We start from the raw sequence: 19933 nt of genomic DNA, 5'->3' as shown, positions 1-19933 counted from the left end.
CCGCCAGCGCAGCGCGCCCCCTGCCGGCCGGGCGGAACCGACTGAGCGGCGATAGAGTCGTTCTGTCGCGACACGCGGGACTGGCGGTCATATCGGGAGATGACTGTGATGCAGCCGTGTCTTTCTCCTGAATGATTCTGTGGGGAGCGGACCGCGTGTGCGACACGGGGACAACCGGGCTGGGAGCGCCGCCATAGGGCTAGGGGGAAAATGGGGCAGCAGACGCTCCAAATGGAAAACTACTACTCCCAGCATCCCTTGCGTCAGCCACTGCGCCTGCGCCTCGCAGCGGCGGGCGCTGATTGGCCGCCGGAGCCGCCGCCATTTCGCGCGTTGGCTCGATGCCCGTAGCGGCGCGGCGGGCGGCAGTGCTGGCTCCGCCCCCTCCGCCCGCTGCTGCGGACAGGCCACTCCGGTCCCCCGCGGCATCGGTCCCGCCCGGTGAGCGGGCAGGCCTCGGGCCCCGGCACCGGGACCCAGCGGCGCCCCACCGTCCCTTTACAAAGCCACCCAATCAGCGCCTGCAGCGCGCCAGATCGACAGCCCCCTCCGCCAATCAGCGGCCCTCGCGGCGGCGGCCAATCCAAAGGCGAGACGCAGCGGGGAGTGTGGCTGGGCGGGTCACGTGGGGCGCGCTCGGCCAATCAGCGGCGCGGGACGCGGGGTCGCCCCGGCTCCCGCCAAGTACGAGCGGGACGGGCCGGGCGGGACCGGGCCCGGAGCGGCGGGGGCTGCGCGGGCCGGGCCGCCTCAGGGTCGGCCGCCGCCGCCCGGCACCGCCGCGAGCCGCGCCCGCCGCCGCCGCCACAGGTAGGGCCGGGCTGGGGGTGCGGCGCGGCGCGGCCGGGGCGCGCGGTGTTTCCGGCGGCGGTTGGGCCGCGGGGTGCGCGGGGCCTGCCCGGGGTAACAAAGGAGGTGCCGGAGCTGCCGCCGCGCTCCGGGGCTGGGCCCGGGCCCGCCCTGCAGCCGCACTCGTGCAGGCACAGAGCGGTTTGGGTGGGGAGCGATCTGAGAGCCCATCCCGTGCCAGCCGTGCCATGGGCAGGGACAGCCCGGGTGCTGCAGCCGGGCCTGGGCACTGCCAGGATCCAGGGGCAGCCAGGGCTGATCTGGGCACCTGTGCCAGGCCTGCCCACCCTCACAGGCAGGAATTCCCTCCTCGCATCCCCTTGGGTGCAGGCACACGTTGCTGGGGACGCTCCTGCCCCAGGACAGTGTGAGGGGGACAGGGTGGCTGCGGGACCCGCTGGGTCGGGGGTTCCTTTGGCTTGGGGGTGACACTGGGACCTCTTTGTTCTCCCTTAGCGGCTCTGGGAGAGCTGTTGGGCTCGCTGGGAGCAACCACAAGTGCTGATTTGTTGTTTTCTCCCGTAGCCATGGAGTGCAGAGACAAAGCTGCTGTTCCTCCACGGAAGCTCGTCCAAGGTAAGGGAGTGTCTCTCATCCAGCACACATTAAAAACATCCCACACCTGTATTTTATCAAATACATTGGCTTGGTTGTGATTAAATGTTCTCGAAGTGGCTCATCTCAGTTTTCAGTGTGCTCCAGAATGGATGAAAGCCTTTGGTGTTTCCTGTCTCTGACCTGGTGTTGTTCTTGCAGCCCGGCTGCCCTTCAAGCGCCTCAACCCTGTGCCAAAGGAGAACCTCGATGTCGGCTCAGAAGTCAAAAAAGTCAAGAGCTCCCCGAGTGCTTTTGCTGCCAGCAAGGATCCCTCCCTGGATGCCTCAGGTGCCTCCCTGGACAATGTGGAGAACGACTGCCAGCTGGGCTCCGACGGGAATTTGACTCCAAAACTCGTGAACGGGAAGGGTCCCTTGGACCATTTTATCCAGAAAACCCCAGGAGGTGACACGAGTGACCCTGGGGGTGCTCCTGACCCCTCCAGGGGCCCTGCCCACGGACCTGGGGACAGCACAGAGCGGGGGGCCGTGGATTCTACAGCTGCTGTGAGCAATGGCACCATAGGAAAGGAGCTGGGCTGCCTGAGCCCCGTGCAGGGCAGCCCAGCAGGTGACTCTGTGGGGACTGAGGGGCCCTGTGCAGCTGCAGGAGCTGGGAGCTCCCCACGCTCCAGCCCCACGGCCTGCCAGGATGCAGCAGGCAGGAAAGGCTCTCAGGGAGAACTGAAGGATGTGCTCTTTGAGGGGAAGGTGCCCGTGGTGCTGCTGGAGGACATCATGAGCCTGAAATGCCCCCAGGTGGCCTCGTCGGAGAGCGAGGCCCTGGAGTCGTCCCACGAGGGGGACTCGGGACTGACCAACTCCTCCCTGAGCTCTGGGGGCTCCCCCGAGCTCCTGGCACAGAGCAAGGGCAGCAGCAGAAGCCCCCTGGCTGCCTCCACACCTGCCAGGAAGGTGGGTCTGCTCTGCTTCGTGCTGCTTGGGTTCCTGGGCTTCTGGGGAGCAGGGTGAGGGGGCACTGAGGAGTGCAGGAAACGTGCTGGGGATTCATTACCAATTAATTACTGAGTTGTTGCCCTTTGGGATCTCTAAATCCTTCATCCTCCCTGCTTCTGGCTGCTGCTGTATTTACATTTCTTTAGTGAAATGCCCACCTGGGGCTTGGTGTTTTAGGAGCAGCAGTTCTGTGTTCAGGTGGTTCTTCCCAAGCTCTGTTTCATCCTCCTCAGGGCTGCTGGGATTCCTGTGAGGGTGTTCCCCCAGAACAGCCAGTGCAGATGCTTTTCCAGCTCAGAATTTCTGCTCTCCTGCCTCATCCCTGGCAGTGCCCAAGGCCAGGCTGGGTGGGCATTGGAGCAGCCTGGCACAGTGGCACGTGCCCCATGGCAGGGGTGGCACTGAGTGGGCTCTAAGGTCCCTCCCAATCCAAATCGTTCTGGGATTCCATCACAAAGCTCTGGGTGAGGGGGTTTTTGCTCACCTGAGTTTCAGCCACCCTGATTTTTGGGGCAGTTTGGACAGAGAAGCTTCCAAGGGTGGCAGCACCTGCTCAGGTGGCTCAAACACCACAGGGATGGTTCTCTCAGTCCTTCTGTTGTGTTTATCAAGTCAAGTGATCAATTAATTCCTCCTCTGTGAAAACTCCCCCTCTCTAAAATAAACAGACACACTCCAGCAGGCATGAAGAATTTCCAGTGTAGCAGAACAGCAGAAAGCACTCCTGGTGTAATCCAGCACTGCCAGTGGGGCTGGATTTGCTCCTGTGCTGCTCCCCAAAATGAGGCTTTGTACCCCAAAGCTGTGCAGCTGGGAGCTTTGTTTTCCTGGGAGGAAACAGCCCTGAGGAGCTGAAGCCCCCACTTGACAGAACTCCTGTTTTCTCTCAGATAAATGTAGAAAATAAAGCAGTTGGGCGGTGTTAGCCTGTTAATCACAATTTAAATGTGATGCTGTGAATGGCAGCAGGAGGAGGGGGATCCAGTAAATCAAGTCACAGTGTGCTGAAATATTGACAAATTAGGCCTTTAACCAGTCTATGAACGATGGTCTTATGCATAAAACCATAAATTTTTTTCTTTTTTCTTCCCCCATAAATAAAAGATAAATGAGAAATGTGCCCTGACTGGAATTTAGGGTCAGTGAGCTGTTACTGGTGGAAGATCAAGTGGACTGTGATGACAACATAAGAAAATGTTAAAATGTGGAAAACAGTCCTTGTGTTTATAAAGTTACAGCTAAATATCACAGCAAGATAGGTGGATACAAAAAAAAAAAAACAAAAACCAAAAAAACCCAAAAAAAAACCCCAAACAAATATAAGTTTTGCTGGAAGGAATTGAGTTTGCCATGTCCCCTGTGGTTCAGAGCAGCTCCCCTGGTGTGGTGTCCCCTTGCAAAGGGTCCTGTAGGGCTGAGGGGACCAGAGGGGTTTGTTCAGGGGGACAGGAGGTGGATCCAGGCTGGGGTGGGAGTGGGGAGGTTGGATATTCCTGTCCTGTGTCCTCATTCCCTGCTCAGGGGGATTTGGATGTTCCTTTGTGTGCCCTCATTCCCTGCTCTGGGGGAAACTGGGGTGACTGGATGGGCTCTGCAGGGATCCTGTCCCTCAGGATCTCCTCTAAAACTTGCATTTTGTAATTCCAGGTACCTCAGAAATTCCACAGAAGTTCAGCAGAGAAGGAGAAGCTGAGATTGCAAAGAGTAAGGCATTTCCCTGACACCCAACAAAGGCTTTGCCTTTTATCTCAGCCCAGCTGCAACATCTCTTTTGCCATTTTTCCTTACCCTGAGGAGCATGGAAAAACCTTTAATGCAGGCAGTTAAAGTGCTTGGCTCTTTCCAGAGCTCCTGAATGGAGCCCTGGCTGCATTTGGGGCTCTTTGGGGAGAGCTTGAAGCCCCAAGATTTAGGTTCTGATTTTATTAATACACAAGGGAAATGGGGCACTCTGTGGCTTCCTAGATGTCACCACTGGATGCCACCACTGGGAATGCTCAAGCTCCAGGTTCTGTTTGCTTGGGTGCAGCTCCTCAGCAAACTCTGCTGCCACTCACGGAGGCTGAAGGGTCAGTGCTGCAGGAATTGGGCTTTTTTGGGTTTGTTTTATCTGCACTGGGAAGGTTTGTGCTCAGGAATTCTGTGTCTCTCAGTGGCTTGTTTATAAACTCGTGTGTTTTATGTAAGTTGTAGCTGTAAAGCTTTGCAGCCTTTCCCAGTGCCCCATATAGAATTCCAATCTGTTGTTTTCTTCCCTTTCTATAGCTGTGTTAAAAATAGCAGGGATGGGAGGGAGAGAAAGGAGAATGGAAGCTAAAAATGATGCTGGGAATGAAGCAGAGCCACCAGTGAGCTGTCAGCTTCACACCAGCACCCTGCACATTCCATGACTCAGGCTGACAGTGTTGTTTCCTTGCCATTGGCACCATTTGGCTGTTGGTGGCTTTCTGCAGTTATTTGTGTTGTGACACTGCTCAAGGAAGCCTTGATGTTGACAAGGAGAGATGTGAAATCAATAAAAGAAAACTGAAAATACCCAGGGAGGAGTTGGGAGTGTCTGGGCACAGGCAGAGCCTCCTTTCCTGGTGACATCACCAGTGCCAGCAGCACAGAAAAGCTTTTTCTCTTTAATTTGACATTTTCCTCCTTTGTGTCAGCAGAGCCACGGTGGGAATTGCAGTTGTTTTGGCAGGAAACACCATAAAAGGCAACACTTCCAATAAAATCTGTTCCCAGAGTGCCCCTTGAACAGTCTCAGGGCACTGGTGATGTCTGATGATCTGGAATAGAAGAAAACAAGGGATAGGCTCCACAATCTGGGGTTTGGAGAATGACTTTATTCCCTGAGATCATGGAATAGCCCAGCTGGGGGGGACCCACAAGGATCATCGAAGTGATTCCTGTGCTTGTGGAAACAATCAGAAAATCCTGGTGGGTTTGTGATGTCAAACCAGCTCAAATTCACTTGTAGAAGTGACACCACTGTAGCCCTGTGATGACACCACAGCATGAAAAGCTTTGCTCGGGGAAATATTTTGGAAAGAATCTGAAATCTCCTATTAAATAAGGGAATAACTACGATTTTTTAATTCCCATCTAATTTTCCATAATGCCACTGTGGTAATGAAGATGACTCAATACAAAGCTTTCTTTGATGCGTAGAGAAATGAAAATACCTTTTTTCTTCTGCTAAGGGAAAGGAATAATTAAAGCTTTCAGAGAGGCAGCCCAGGGAAGCTCAGCTGAGGCAGGGGGGCTGTGGATGTGCTCTTACCTGCATTCCTGGGGAAAATGAGGGTCCTTCCCATTCCAGGATATTTTGTGATGCTGCAGGTCAAGCACTGGGTGGGCCCAGCTTCCTTTCTGAGCAATAAATGCTGATTTTCAGCAGTTTTGGGAGCACAGAGCTGCAGTTCTGAGTGTCCCCTTTGTGCCCCAGGACCAGGAGCGTGCGGACAAGCTCCAGAAGCTGCAGGCAGAGAGGGAGGAGAAGGGGAGGCTCAAGGAAGAGGCAAAAGCTGCGAAGGAACGAGCCAAAGAGGAGGCCAAGAAGAGGAAAGAGGAAGAGAAAGAGTTGAAGGAGAGAGAAAGGAGGGAAAAGAAGGAAAAGGAGGAGAAGGAGAAAGCTGAGAAGCTGCGAGTGAAGGAGGAGAAGCGCAAGGAGAGGCAGGAGGCTCTGGAGTGAGTGCCTGGGCTTGTGCAGCCCCTGGGGGTCCCTGTGCTGATTTCCATCCCCTTTCCCTGTCCTGCTCCAGCAGCACGGGCCTGGGGTCAGGGGGTGGCTCTGAAATCCTGAGGGACTCTGTGCCCCCATCCCAGCAGTGCCCTGAGCTTGCCCTGAGCTTCCCCTCCTGACCTGGCTCACTTGGGCTCTTTGTGGAGGAAGTTACTGGGACTTGGTAACCCCTGGAACTCCCTGGCATTGAGAGAAACGTGAGGCAGCCCATGAACTTGAAATGGGTCAATATTTGCTCTGCAAGGAATGAACAAAGTCTCCTCTGCACTTCACCAAGTGTGGTTCTTGGCTGGGTTGACAGATGATCCTCGTGGTGGGGTCTGGGGCTTCCCACCTCCTCTTCACCCTTCCTGATGTGTGACAATTCACATGATCTTTGTTTTCAAGGGCAAAACTTGAGGAGAAGAGAAAGAAGGAAGAGGAGAAACGGTTAAAGGAGAAAGAAAAGGTAAAAATGTTTTCTCTGGCTTGTCTCTAAATTCTTTCTGGGGTGAAATGGTGGAGCAGGTTCCTTTGTGTGCAGCCTGTCCCCCCGACCTGCTGGGGCTGCTCCATGCAGGTTTTACCTGTTCCTTTCACCCCTGTTGGTTCCTTTGCTTTTCCCCTCTGTGTGTGTGTTTCTGAATGGCCACAGGTGACCTGTGCCCTGGCAGTGCCACTGGAGCCCTGCTGGTGCCAGGGAGGACAATCAGAGCTTCTGTTGAGTCACAGGAGCTGCTGACTGCCTGAACTTTGCTTTGTGCCTCATTTGAAGTTGAGTCATCCATGGGATGAGCTCACCTGGCATTCCAGAGCTTTGTCCCACCTCACATTTGCGTTTGGGTTCTCGTTTCAGCGCATCAATGCCCAGAAAGCAGAGATCACCAGGTTCTTCCAGAAACCAAAGACTCCACAAGCCCCCAAGGTGAGGGACTGCTGTGCCTCTGTGTGTTGGTCTCTCACAGTTGTTCCTAACAAAAATACCCTGATTTCCTTCTCAGCTGCCCCTTACAGCTTCTTAGGTAGTCAAAATATTGTTTTTTTCTTAATTTCCTGGTCCCAAAAGTGCAAAGGATTTTGAGAAAATGCCCAGAGCAGGGACTACAAAAGACATTTGTGGTTGGTTCAGTGAATCTCAGCTCTGTCTTCTGCATTGCCTGGAAGATCTGGAGTCTTGGACAGGAAGGGCTTAACTTAATCTTCACTTAACCTAAATCTTCACCTCAGACAACACCTCAACAGCAGGTGTTCCTTGCATGTGTTGGTGCTGCAGCTTCTCAGTGTCCAAACCCTGACATTCCTCACTTCATGTTTCAGACCCTTGCTGGCTCCTGTGGCAAGTTTGCTCCTTTTGAAATTAAGGAGAACATGGTCTTAGCCCCCCTCAGCCGTGTGGCCCTGGAACCAGAGGACCTGGAACAGCTGGACAAGCTCCTGCACGCCCAGAATGCTGAAGATTCTTTCTTGAAGGATCTAAAATGTCGCAAACCACGAAAAACTGGGCCCACTTTGGTCAGTGACAGCAGTGACAGTGTCAACAGGTCAGTCTGCGCTTGAGGGCTTGCTTTGCTTCTGGTTTATGAAATGAACTGCAGAGAGGGTTTGAGGATTGGAGAGGAGGGAAGGCTGGAGCTGCTCAGTGGGGCTCAGCCACCTTCCCCTGTGTTCCCAGTGACGTGGTGGTGGTGGACAGCTGCCAGGCAGATGCTGTTCCTGAGAGGGAGAAGTTTGGCAGGATGAAGCTCCTGCAGTTCAGTGAGAATCACCGTCCTGCCTACTGGGGCACCTGGAACAAGAGAACCTCCCTGATCCGTGCCAGGAACCCATGGTCCAAGGACACTGTAAGCACCTCAGCCTGCTGCATCCTTTGTGCTCTAGAAGTGAATGTGCTTGGCCAAGTTCTCTGCTTCCCTGGCATTTCTGAGCCATTTTGTTCCCTCTGAAAGCCCAGCCTGGGTTTGGTGCTGATGGACAGAAATGTTGGCATTTCTTGCAGAAACTGCTGGACTATGAAGTGGACAGTGATGAAGAGTGGGAGGAGGAGGAGCCAGGGGAAAGTCTCTCCCATAGTGAAGAGGTGAGGATCCTGCATGCTGAATAAGATCAGGAACCGCTTGCGCTGGGTGTGGTTCTAACTCTAACCCATTTGTTTGTAGGATGACGAAGAGGAGGGAGAGGATGAAGATGAGGACGATGGGTTTTTTGTACCCCATGGGTACCTATCTGAAGATGAAGGTGTGACAGAGGTAAGGCAGCTGGCTGTCCCTGAGTTCCCATCTGTTTCCAGTGAACTGTGCCGTGTCAATACTGGCAGGGGAGGGCAGCACGTGCTCTGTGCCTGCACGGTTCATGGCTCAGGGAACACGAGGCAAAGCTGCCTTTAAAAAGCTCTTTTTTCATCGTGGCGTGGCTGTAACGAGTCCTTTGTCCCCTGTGGCTGCAGGAGGGTGACCCAGAGAACCAGAAGGTTCGTCAGAAGCTGAAAGCAAAGGAGTGGGATGAGCTGATAGCCAAGGGGAAGAGGTTCCATGTCCTGCAGCCTGTGAAGATTGGCTGTGTCTGGGACAGGGCAGCAAAGGACAACGGCACCAACCCCGACCTGAAGGTGCTCCAGCAGTTCACAGCCTGTGTCCTGGATCCACCTGTGCCAGAGGAGGAGCAGCAGACACAGAAATGTAGCAAAAAAAGAGCAAAAGATCAGCAAAGTAAGACCTGAAGGGCTGAGCAGTGCTTCCACAGTGCTGTGCTCTGCTTTGGAGGGAGTGGGGGATTAGTGAGTGCTGCATTCAGAGTGACCTGTTTGTGACAGGGCTGGAATCCAAGGAATCTCTGAGAGCTCTTGGAAAGGACTTTTCTGGCACTGCCTCTCCAAAAAGTCTTGCTCTGGGCAATCTAGGAACTAAAGCCAACCAGACTTGAGCAAGCTCAGATTTAGGATGGGCCTGAGCCTGTTTGTTGTTTGGGGGAAATTGTTTGGTTTCTGTGTTTGGTTCCAGTCCTGAGCTTTTCCTGCACCTGATTAACACAGGGCTGTGAATAACTCACATAAAGGCCAAGCAGGGGGTGGGGATTTCACTCCAGGATGTTGTTTCTATATCAGATCTAGCTGCTGGTACAATCATGGAATCCCAGAGTGGGTTGGCTTGGGTTGGGGGGCACCTTAAAGACCATCCAGTTTCTGCCATGGGCAGGGACACTTTCCACTTGCTCCAAGCCCAACCAAGCTCACCTTGGAGCCTTCCAGGCATGGGGCACCCCCAGCTTCTCTGGGCATTCCATCTCTAAAACCAATCCTGGAGTGCCCATGCTGATTTCTATCCCCCAGCTTTCCCAACATTTAACCCATTCTGTGTCATTTCCCCCCACAATCCTGGGCCAGCTCTGGAGTACCTGTGCTGATTTCTTTCCCACCTTTAGCCCATTCTGTGCCACTTTTCCCCTCTGCAGTTCTGGAGTGCCTGTGCTGATTTCCATCCCAAAGCTTTCCCAACCTTTAACCCATTCTGTGCTACTTTTGTCCCCAAAGTACTGGGCCAGCTCTGGAGTACCTGTGCTGATTTCTTTCCCACCTTTAACCCATTCTGTGCCACCTTTCCCCCACAATCCTGGGCCAGCTCTGGAGTACCTGTGCTGATTTCTTCCCCACCTTTAACCCATTCTGTGCTGATTTCTTCCCCACCTTTAACCCTTTCTGTGCTGATTTCTTCCCCACCTTTAACCCGTTCTGTGCTGATTTCTTCCCCACCTTTAACCCTTTCTGTGCTGATTTCTTCCCCACCTTTAACCCATTCTGTGCTGATTTCTTCCCCACCTTTAACCCTTTCTGTGCCGTTCCCCCGCAGTCCTGGCCCAGCTGCTGCCGCTGCTGCACGGCAACGTGCACGGGAGCAGGGTGATCATCCAGGAGTTCCAGGAGTGCTGCCGCCAGGGACGCTTCAGCCACGGCCCCAGGAGCCCCCCGGAGCCCGGGGGGGGCGAGGACAGCGGCGTGCCCTCCAAGGCCAGGCTCAAGAGGATCATCTCAGAGAGCTCCGTGTACGAGAAGAGGCCCGAGTTCAGGATGTGCTGGTACGTGCACGCCGAGGTGCTGCGCAGCTTCGGCCAGGAGCAGCTGCCCGTGCCCTGCCAGTGGAGCTACGTCACCCAGGTGCCCTGCACGGGCAAGGAGGAGGGGGGCGGCGTGCCAGGAGTGCCCGTGCCCCAGCCCACCCCCCTGGCAGCCAAGAGGAAGGCCATGGGAAGCATGTCCATCACCAAGTTCATGAAGAGGCCTCGGGGCGCTGAGCAGGTGAGTTCCTTGTGCCCCAGTAAGGAGTGCTGGGGGTGTTTGCACCCCCCAGCTCAGCCTGTTACCTCCAGCCACTGTCCTGCACACCAAAAGACCCTTTTTATGGGGAAAGGAGTGAAATGCCGGGGCTAAAGAGATGGGTTTCTTTTGTGTGTCTGCAGCTTGGACTCTCTGTTCCATTCGAAACGTTGCTCTCCTGCTGTTCTTCCATTCTCTGCTATTTGGCCCTGATTGCATCCAAGCTGTGAATGGTTGGAGAGTCTGCTTGGCCTTGGTTTTACAGCTGGGTGTAATTTGTGTGCAGGTTTTATGTGTGCCTGTGGCTGCCAGATGTACAGCCCGGGCTGATGACTTACAGCAGTTGCATGTGAAGGGATTAAATGTGGTTCCCAAGTGCTGCAACTCAGCCCAGAGCAGTCTGTAAAGGCTCCAGCTCATCCTGACACACATAAAGCTGAATTTCAAGAGCTGGTTTAAAAATACAATAACTCATAGGGACAAAATGAGGTGGAATTGCAGTGCTTGCTGCCTGGGAGCTGTGTTGTGGTTTTCCTGTTGTTGCTTCTGCTTTTCAGGGCGACCACAGGTAGTGCTGGAGCCTCATCATGACTGAAAAATGGGAGCATGGAATTCCAGAATGGTTTGGCTTGGGAGGGACCTTAAACCCCACCCAGTGCCACCCCTGCCATGGCAGGGACACCTCCCACTGGCCTTGGGCACTGCCAGGGATCCAGGGGCAGCCACAGCTGTTCTGGGAACTCCATCCCAGCCCCTCCCCACCATCACAGGGAGGAATTCCTTCCCAAAATCCCATCCAACCCTGCCCCCTGGCAGTGGGAGCCATTCCCTGTGTGCTGTCCCTCCATCCCTTGCCCAAAGTCTCTCTCTGTGTTTCCTCTTGGTCCCTTCAAGCCCTGGAGGAGCCACATTTGGGTCCCCACAAAGCTTGGGATGCTCTGTGGAGGCTTTAGGTGCTGGAAATTGGGGTTACCAACCTCTGGCTTCCAATCCCCCAGGCAGGGCAGGGTTTGAAATCCCTGCCAGTGGATTTATTCCTCCTTCCCTGTGCACCAGCTCAGGAAAGAGCCCCAGAATGGTTTGGGTGGGGAGGGACCTCAAAGCTGATCTCGTTCCACCCCCCCTCCCATGGACCACAGATGAGGCTTTTGATGCTTTTTATGCTTTGCCTTCCCAATTTATTCTTGGCTTTTTTGGCTTTTCTACTGAAAAAGCTCAGCATTCAGGTATTGATAGAGATCAGAGACTTGTGAGAAGCTGCTCAGCCCCCAAACTCCATCTGCTTGGGTTTTTTCTTGTACACTAAATAAAGGCAGAGATAAAAGTCTCTGCTTGGCACCCACTGGAAATTCAGCTTATAAGGGAGCAGAAATAGCAAAACAAAGGCTTTTAGGAGAATTACATCACCACTCTGAATGCTTCAAAGCTCCTCAGAGCTGTGCTGGGGAGGTGCAGCTCCCAGCAGAGGTGTCACAGCCCCAGAAGCTTTTCATTGCTGATGTCTCAATCAGGTGTTGAGGTCCCACCCCACCTGTGGAGCCAGGCTGGGGCATGGGGAGAGCCTGGCAATGCTGGGAGCTGCCAGATCCCCACTCTGGCACGTGTTTCTGTGCTGGGGAGCTCACACCAGGGCTTGTGTGAGTCAAGGTGCTCTTACATAAGAGAAGAATTGGGTGCTGAAGTGGGCAGTACCTGCCCACGTGTAGGAGGGATTGCATTTGAGAGCTGGCACTTTATTGAGAGATGGAAATTGAAAATTTTCTTGGCTTGGAAGAGTTTTTTTTAGGGGATGGGGATCAGGATTTTCATTCCAGTTCCAGCTGGAGGAAAAATAACAAAACTCAACAGAGCCTCCCAGCTGGGCAGCTTTGGTTTGTGTCACTCCTTGGTCTCTGTTCTCCATTCCAAATGGGGAATTTGGGCTTTTCCCATGGCAGGAAACCTGGGCAGCAAGGGAAGAGCTGGCACCACTCCCTGAATAAAAGCTGATTGGCAAAGAGGAGGAGGAGTCAGGGGAGAGCAAGGTCCAAACTTGACAAGCAACATTAATTCTCCATCTTCAGGAGGGAGAGCACATCCAAAGGGGCTCAGCCTGGAGAAAAGGAGGCTCAGGGGGCCCTTGTGGCTCTGCACAGCTCCTGCCAGGAGGGGACAGCCAGGGGACAGCAGGCTGTGCTCCCAGGGGACACCAGGACAAGAGGGAACAGCCCCAAGCTGTGCCAGGGGGGTTTGGGTTGGATATTGAGAAAATTCCTTCATGGAAAGGGTTGTAAAGCCCTGGGCACAGCTGGAGCCCCCAGCCCTGCAGGGATTTAAAATCCTTGGGGATGTGGCACGTGGGGACAGGGCAGTGCTGGGGAGCAGTTGGACTCTCTGACCCTTATGAGTCTGTGATTCTATGAAAATAATAAACAGAGGGGGGAGAGATTTCCCTTCCACAAATGCAGCAAGAGTCAGATTCCCGTGGAGCCTGAGCTGCCTGTGCTGCGGGGGCAGCTCAGCAGTTGTGTAAGAGGGAAGGATCCTGGAGCAGAGCTTGGCCCCTTTCCCACTCTGTGTGCCACTGCACTGAGCCCTTCTGTCACAGGTCCCGGCTTGTGGAGCTGGGAATTGCAGATTTCCTCCCTTCCAGATGTGCCCACCCGCCCAGAGGGTGCCCAGCACTGTCTGTGCCAGCTCTGGCCCCTGGCACCTCCTGGCTCACACCTGATACCTGCTCTTTCCCTCCAGGCTGCAGAGATGGATGGATTTCAGGCAGACACTGAGGAAGATGAGGAAGATGATGACTGCATGATTGTGGATGTACAGCCAGGAAAAGGTGGGAAGGGAGATGGGTACCAAGGGAGCAGGACTCCCTAAACTTGTTTTTTTCTGCCCTTTTCACCATCCCTTGGGCTTTTATCTCTATAGATATCTTATTCCAGATACTGCTGCTTTTTATCCTCTTTTAAAAGATGTTTCTTTGCTATTTATGGCCTTCTCTAAGCTGCTCTTGCCTTTTCTGCCCTCCTCCTCCCCTTTTTGTCTCACACAAAGCCCCTGTGAGCAGCCAGGGTCACCTGCCTGTTCCTGGGGGCACAGGTGAGCACTGGGGCAGTGCCAGCACATCCGCTGGCAAATGATGGCAAACACTGCTGCCCTCTGGGGCATGCAGAGCCCTTCCAGCCTGGCAGGGGCTGGGTTATCACCCCTCTGGTGCAGCCACATCAGGGAGCAGCCACAATCTGAGCACTTGCTCGTGTTGGTGTCCCAGTTATCCCTTGGAAATGGCTTCAAAGCCCCTGTGCTGCAGCCTCTCCTTTCAGGCCACGCTGGGAGGAGGATGTGCAGCAGCTCCTTTCATCTCCAGGAGCTTTTGGCCGTGATCACACAGATCAATGAGCTGACTCCAAGCACGTGCTGTGCTTTCCAAAGCTCTGGGCTCTTTTCTTGCTGCTCACAATGGAGCTCTCCCAACCTGCTCTGAGGAAAGTGGTTTGTGTTGGGCAGCTCCTCTGGCAGATAACGACTCGTGCACAGAAATTCTGGAGGGTTTGACCCATTCCAGGCATTATCTGGGCTCTCCTTCCTCTCTGAGCTCCTCTCACCTCCCAAAACAGACATTGGGACTGCTTGACAAGGAGCCCGGCTTTAATCTTAAGCTGCTTTTGCTTATTACCAGGCTCTGAGATGAAACCCTCGCCTCAGGTTTGTCCCCTCTTGTTCTGAGGATGCCACTGAGCAGCTTCCCTCCCTCAGGCTCTGCTGACACACAAGCAGCTCTGTTTGTTTGGCTCTGCCTGACTCTAAAGCACTGAAAAGATTATGGAAATCCTTTTTATGGTTGAAGTGATTTTTTTTTATTCTGGATTGGTGATATTAAATACGAAGCCAGTATTAAAACCAGTGTTTAAATAGTGTTGAAAAGGAGACTCACAACAGATGCAGGAAGCTAAGACAGATAACACATAAAGTAGTCAAATTTTACTGGATTAATGAGGATATTTATAAAAACAAACCAAACACATTCTCTCCTTTGCAGGTTCCACAGCTTCAGAATCCAGTGGCACAAGAGCTGCTCACCAGGACAGCAGCATGGTCAGCCCATCTAATACAATTTGAGACTTTAATGCTACTAACTCCTCTGTATGTATGTAGAATGAGCTAGAAAGTTTTAAACCTTGTGTATCTTTGACCAAGATACTTGAAAGTATTCCACATTTCTTGTAAAGAGAAGACAGCACTTTGTTCTGCTTCAGACCAGATGGAAGCTTAAATTTTTAGCTTTAGCTTTTTAGCTTTTTTTCTTTTTAAATACTGCATATTAATCTGTCCTTAATAAAGCATTATTGAAATTTTGATACTTCTTTGTAATGGAAGGTATCTAAGTTATCTCTAAAAGTAGCTGAGGGATTTTGGAATAAGCTTATTGTGATGCCACTGGGGAATGACTGTTCATAATGTTGTACAGCGTGGCCTTGGGTATAAATGATGTACAATTATATATGAATTTATGCTCTTGTACCATCCTGTTTGTGGTCTTACTTGCTCCAGAGAACAGCAGCAGGGCTTTACCTTTGGAAGAGGGAAAAATTCTTTGTTTCTCTTATTTTGGGACAGGCTGGAGAGGTCAGGGCTAGATTCTCAGTCTCTTGTCTGCATCAGAGCTGGGCTCTGTCGCACAGGAAAACTCTGCTTGAGGTATTACAGGACTGAGCTGGCATCAAACTTGGTGACACACAGGACAAACTTGCTGGGGCTTTCAGCTTTATACAACTGGTGAGTTATCAGTTACTTCTTTAAAAGATTGTCTGTAATTTCAGGTTTGTTATCTTCCCCTGGGCAGCAGCAGTGGCTGTTCCCTGCTGTCACTCTCTGAAGGGACAAGGGGCTGATGCTGCCCCAGTAACACCAGTGCCAGCCCCAGCACAGACTGGTTTGGCATCTCAAACCTACAACAGCAATGCAACTCAAGCAACTGGGATCAGGACTGAGTCTTTAAATAATTCCATTTAATCAGACTAAGTGTAACTTTATCCAAATAGCTTCTCTCCAGTAGGAGTTACAGTGCACACAGAAGCAGAACGGGAAGCTGAGCTCTACACCCAGCCCCTTCCCAGGCTCAGGCTGGTCATCCAGCCTTACCAGCCCCTCATCCCTGCTCCACCACTGCCTCGGGAACACCTCGGGCAGTCCCTGCTCCAGTTCGGTGTTGGCAGCCCCAGGGAGGAGCCGCTGGCGGGGCCACCTGTGAGTCTGGAGCTGGGAGGGGACAGCAGGGCCCGGCCCCTGTGCAGAGCCAACCAAAGCCACCTCCAGCAGTCTCGGCAAAAGGAGGGACGAGTCCAAAGCCAGCAGCGCTGGAGGCTCTGCCCTTTATTTCAGGACAGGGGCTGGGCCCTGGCCAGCAGCTCGGGCCTGAGGGGGCTGCGCTGCTCCTCCGCCGCCGCCGCCTCCACGTCCGCCATGACCGCGGCGTCCCAGGCCAGGCTCAGCAGGGCCGAGGGCACCTGGGCACGACAGCAGCGCTGAGCACAGCCAGGGGAGGGTGCCAGGAGTCCTGAGAGCCACCCAGTGCCACCCCTGCCTGGGGCAGGGACACCTCCCGCTGCCCCAGCTTGTGCATCCCTGGGCACTCCCACGTTGCTCTGTTCCCGAGCGTGGAACAGCCTGTGAGCATTCACAAAGCTGGGACTGCTCAGACTGAGAAGGACAAGGCTGGATTCTGCAAGCAGCTCCTTTTAGGGGATGCTAATTTGGGCTTTCTGTTCATACCCCCCCTCACCATCGCTGCCTTCCCTCTTTCCCAGCCCCTGACAGCTCTGTGCTCCAGGAGGAGGACCCTGCACTTCCCTCCACACCTCCAAGCCCCCAGGTTAACTCCTTTGTGCTTAAAATGAGGGGCAGAGCACAACTTGGGGCTCTAAAAGAACACAAGCTTCCCCCCCAGCTCTGAGCAGCAGAAGTCTCTGACAGCCTCAAGATGCTCTGGAAGGTACCAACAATAATTTTTTTCACTCACCAACCCACATTCATTGAAGGCCAAGTTCTCATCAGTCAGTTTGAGACCTCCAGGTCCCAGGAGCTCAAAGGGCAGCCAGTCATCTCTGAGTGCTTCTCTCACAAAGTTGTAGAGCACAGACACTGATTCTCGGGCATAAAAAGTCCCTGCCATGAGAAAACAAGGTGAGAGAGTCTGGCATTTACCAAAATCTAACCTTTTGTGGTCGGTTCCGTGGGGCTTCACCCACTGATGCTGACTTGATCAACGACTTCCCTGCCACACAGCCAGCCTGATTTAACTGAAAACTATAAAAGCAGAATCCCCAAAGAAAAATACTCAATTGTTGGGAGCCCCTGCCAGCCTGTAACAAAGAGCTGGGGAAGCCTGAAATGATTTCCAGAGTTCTACAGGAAAATTTGAAGAGGATTTATGCTGTTGTACAGTCTGACATCACACAGGCAGCCTCACGCTGGCTGCTGTCACACTCTGATCTAATGAGTCTAGCTTGGGAAGAGCAGACTTTAATTAATGATGCCTTGAGATTCTTCCCTCTCTGTCCAATCCTGGCTTAAAATCCCAACCCTGAGCAGGGAGAGGGTTTGGAGGTGGGAAGAGTTCATGGGGAAACATTACCCTGCTGTGGTTTTGGGGTGGTTTATCCCACCAGCTGCACTCAGCACCCCCTCCTTACACTCCAAGGAGCCTCAGCAGCTTCTGGAGGTGCCCGAAGGAAGGGTGAGGAGTCCCCCTTACCCTGGAGGATGTATCCATCGGGGAAGCGCACCCTCAGCAGCGTGTAGTTGTACTTCCTCATCTCCCTCTGCTCGTCCTTCTCGCGCATGGCTCTGGTCCTCAGCATCGACGCCTTCTCCACCGCCTCCGTCCTGCGGGCACAGACCCTTGTAGTGCCCAAGGAGAGCCACCAGCTGCTGTCCCCTGACCCTGCTGCTGTCCCCTGGCGCTGCTGCTGTGCCCTGAGCCCTCACCGGAGCCGCTGCTCGCGGCGCAGCTCCTCTGCAGTGAGGCTGAAGAAGTCGTGGGGCAGCTCGAAGCGCGCGGCCGCGGGCGAGGGGTGGAACACGGCCAGCTGCCGGTGCAGCTGCGCCCGCACGGGCTCCGAGCTCAGCAGCTGCTCCTTGTGCTCCCTCAGGTCTTCCAGCCTGCTCAGCACCTCCTCCTTCAGCACATAGAACTCCTCCGTGGTCTCTGAAAGCGCAAGGATGGGGCGTGAGGCTCTTGGACTTTAGGGCAGTGACATGGGGACGAGGAAATGTCACACTGGGACAAGGAATGTGCAGGCTCAGAGGGTGTTTTTGTTCCAGCCTTGGAGGAATGACCTCTGTGGAGTTGTCAGCAACCAGAGCTGCCCCCAGCATCCCCCAAACTCCCCCTGACTCCACATTAATGAGTTCTTGCCTTGTCCTGGAACAGGCAGTGTTTTTGTCTCAAACCCGACAGCCTGGAAAAATTTGTGTGTCCCTTCCAAGCAGCTTATCCTCTCCTGGAAGAAAAGGACAGAATTTAGGTGGAGTTTGCTCCAAGCAAGGGCTTTCCAAAGCTGAACAGCTGTGGAGCCTGAGCTCACCTGAAACACCTTGTTCTGCAGTTTGATTTTCCGGTATTTCTCCTCCTCTGGATGGAGATAGATGTTATCCAGGTACCTGCAGGAAGAGAAATGCACTGCCTGGATCAAAGCAGGACACTCCAAGGTCGAGAGAAAAGAGAGACCTCACAGAGGAAAAAAGCTGAGAAACCCAGGAAAATAAAATACATAAATGTTTTGGGGCCAAACTGAACAACCAGCAGCTCCCAAGCCTCTTGGATTAGTGGGACCAACTCCTCCAGGTCAACTGTCAAATTGGGTGGTTCAGGAGTTCCATTTTCTTCTGAAAAAATGACTTTGCTAGAAGCAGAGCAAGCAAACCCAGCAGGGAAGGGATGAGCTGCCCGTGCCCTCAGTGACACTCACTTGGCCATGGTCTCCACGCACAGCCGGACCTTCTCCCGGTCCTTGTTGAAGGTGTGGATCTCCATGATGGAAGCAGCCACCGGGTCCACGGAGAAATACTGGGGGAGAGGGAGAGAAGCTGCTCAGGGAGGAGCTGACCCCAGCCCAGCTCAATTGTTCCCCATTTGCTGGGCTAGAGATGATTGAACAGGTAAAGTGAAATTGTCCTGGGGGAGATTTTACACGAAGGAGGTGGAGAGTTGGCAAGGTCACTGCTGAAGGGGACCCACAGCACAAAAAGGAGTTTGAAGAGGGAAGGGAAGGAGTTTGAAGGGAAGCACTCACTGCCTGGATGGCTTCTCGGAGCTGCTTCTCCTTCTGGTCTTTCCTCACAACAGTACCAGTCAAGGGGCAGATGAAATAAACCCCTGAGACAGAGGGAGCAGCAGCCCCTTCCTCCTCCTGCTCCTGAAGGAGATCAAACCAAACTGAGCACGGGGAGGTTTTGGTGGGGATTATGTTTATAAATCCTCTCAGGATAAGGAGAGCAGCCCCAAGGGGGGCTTAGCAGGGAATGGCAGCATCTCCCTCACCTTTTCCTCCATGGAGAGCCCCTTCTCGCTGGCAGCTGCCTCAGCCATCAGCTCTTTCCTCACTACAAAACACAAACCTCGGTTGGAGCGGAGGCTCAACACATTCCAGAGCCTTTTGGACAGCTCAGCGCTGCCCTGGGAAGCAAACACCTGCCCAGGTGTGGCGTCCCAGCCCAGGGCTGCGCATGACCCCATTTCCAGGACAGCTGCCCCAAAACAGGCAGGACAGGGAGCCGTCCCCGGGCGCTTTTCCAGCCGCGATTCCCGCGGCCGCTCCTACCCTGGTTCCTGATGGCCTCCTGCGACGCGGACGGAGCCTTTCCTCCCTTGGGCTTCACCTCCAGCCGGGCCAGCGCCGCGGCCGCCGCTCTCTGCGCCTCATCCGTCGGGGCCTGCCGGGGCTTCGGGGCCACCTCGGCTTTCGGCTTCTCCCGGGGGGCCCTGGCACGGAGGACACGGCTCGGGTCCGCCCGTGCGCGCCCACCCGCCGGTGGCACCGCGGGGACGGGGGAAGCAGCGCTCGGGCCCGGCGCTGTCACCGCTCCCTCCCCGAGTGCCCCTCGTGCCCCGGGCAGGTACCGGGCCCAGGGCGGGCGGTACCGGCCGCGGAGGGTGCCCGGGGATGGCGTTACCGGTGGTGGCGTAACCGGAGGGTCCCCCCAGCCCGTACCGGGACGGCTCCGAGAGCTTCTGCCCGGGCCCCGCTGTCTTGAACTTCAGGTCGGCCTTGATCTCCTGGAAGAACTTGCGCATGGCGGTGCCGGGATGGGACCGGGCCGGAACGGGAGGAGCACCGGGACAGGAACAGCACCGGGACGGAGCAGTACCGGGATGGGAGCGGGGCCGCCGCGCCCCCCCGCGCTTCCGGCCCGCCCGCGCCGTCACCGGAACGGGGCGGGACCGGCCCCGCTCGGGCGGCGGGGGGGGCGAGGGATACCGGCACCGGCATCACCGGGGGCTGCGGGACCCACGGAACCCGGAGAGGG

The 19933-nt window shown here is 54.5% G+C and overlaps 2 protein-coding genes across 2 annotated transcripts; one reads left to right on the top strand and one right to left on the bottom strand.

Annotated features, from left to right (window-relative positions):
• The first annotated feature begins 785 nt into the window (after window positions 1–785).
• On the top strand, window positions 786–14556 carry CHAF1A (chromatin assembly factor 1 subunit A). The gene is made up of 15 exons (XM_059489838.1): window positions 786–810; window positions 1375–1425; window positions 1606–2360; window positions 4050–4106; window positions 5842–6083; window positions 6526–6586; window positions 6974–7042; window positions 7435–7658; window positions 7790–7958; window positions 8114–8194; window positions 8274–8363; window positions 8561–8822; window positions 9960–10405; window positions 13154–13241; window positions 14445–14556. Exons 2-15 carry the CDS (start codon window positions 1377–1379, stop codon window positions 14522–14524), a joined length of 2673 nt encoding a protein of 890 aa, XP_059345821.1. The 5' UTR covers window positions 786–810; window positions 1375–1376; the 3' UTR covers window positions 14525–14556.
• On the bottom strand, window positions 14238–19812 carry UBXN6 (UBX domain protein 6). The gene is made up of 11 exons (XM_059489839.1): window positions 19618–19812; window positions 19228–19388; window positions 18948–19009; window positions 18700–18822; window positions 18376–18473; window positions 17992–18067; window positions 17823–17907; window positions 17393–17612; window positions 17160–17290; window positions 16425–16570; window positions 14238–15912 (listed from the first exon to the last, which is right to left on the bottom strand). Exons 1-11 carry the CDS (start codon window positions 19698–19700, stop codon window positions 15784–15786), a joined length of 1314 nt encoding a protein of 437 aa, XP_059345822.1. The 5' UTR covers window positions 19701–19812; the 3' UTR covers window positions 14238–15783.
• Between the last annotated feature and the right edge of the window lie 121 nt (window positions 19813–19933).

Source organism: Ammospiza nelsoni, chromosome 27 (genome assembly GCF_027579445.1).
Source record: "Ammospiza nelsoni isolate bAmmNel1 chromosome 27, bAmmNel1.pri, whole genome shotgun sequence".
NCBI classification, from domain to species: Eukaryota; Metazoa; Chordata; class Aves; order Passeriformes; family Passerellidae; genus Ammospiza; species Ammospiza nelsoni.
This window is presented reverse-complemented; position numbering and strand designations above follow the sequence as displayed.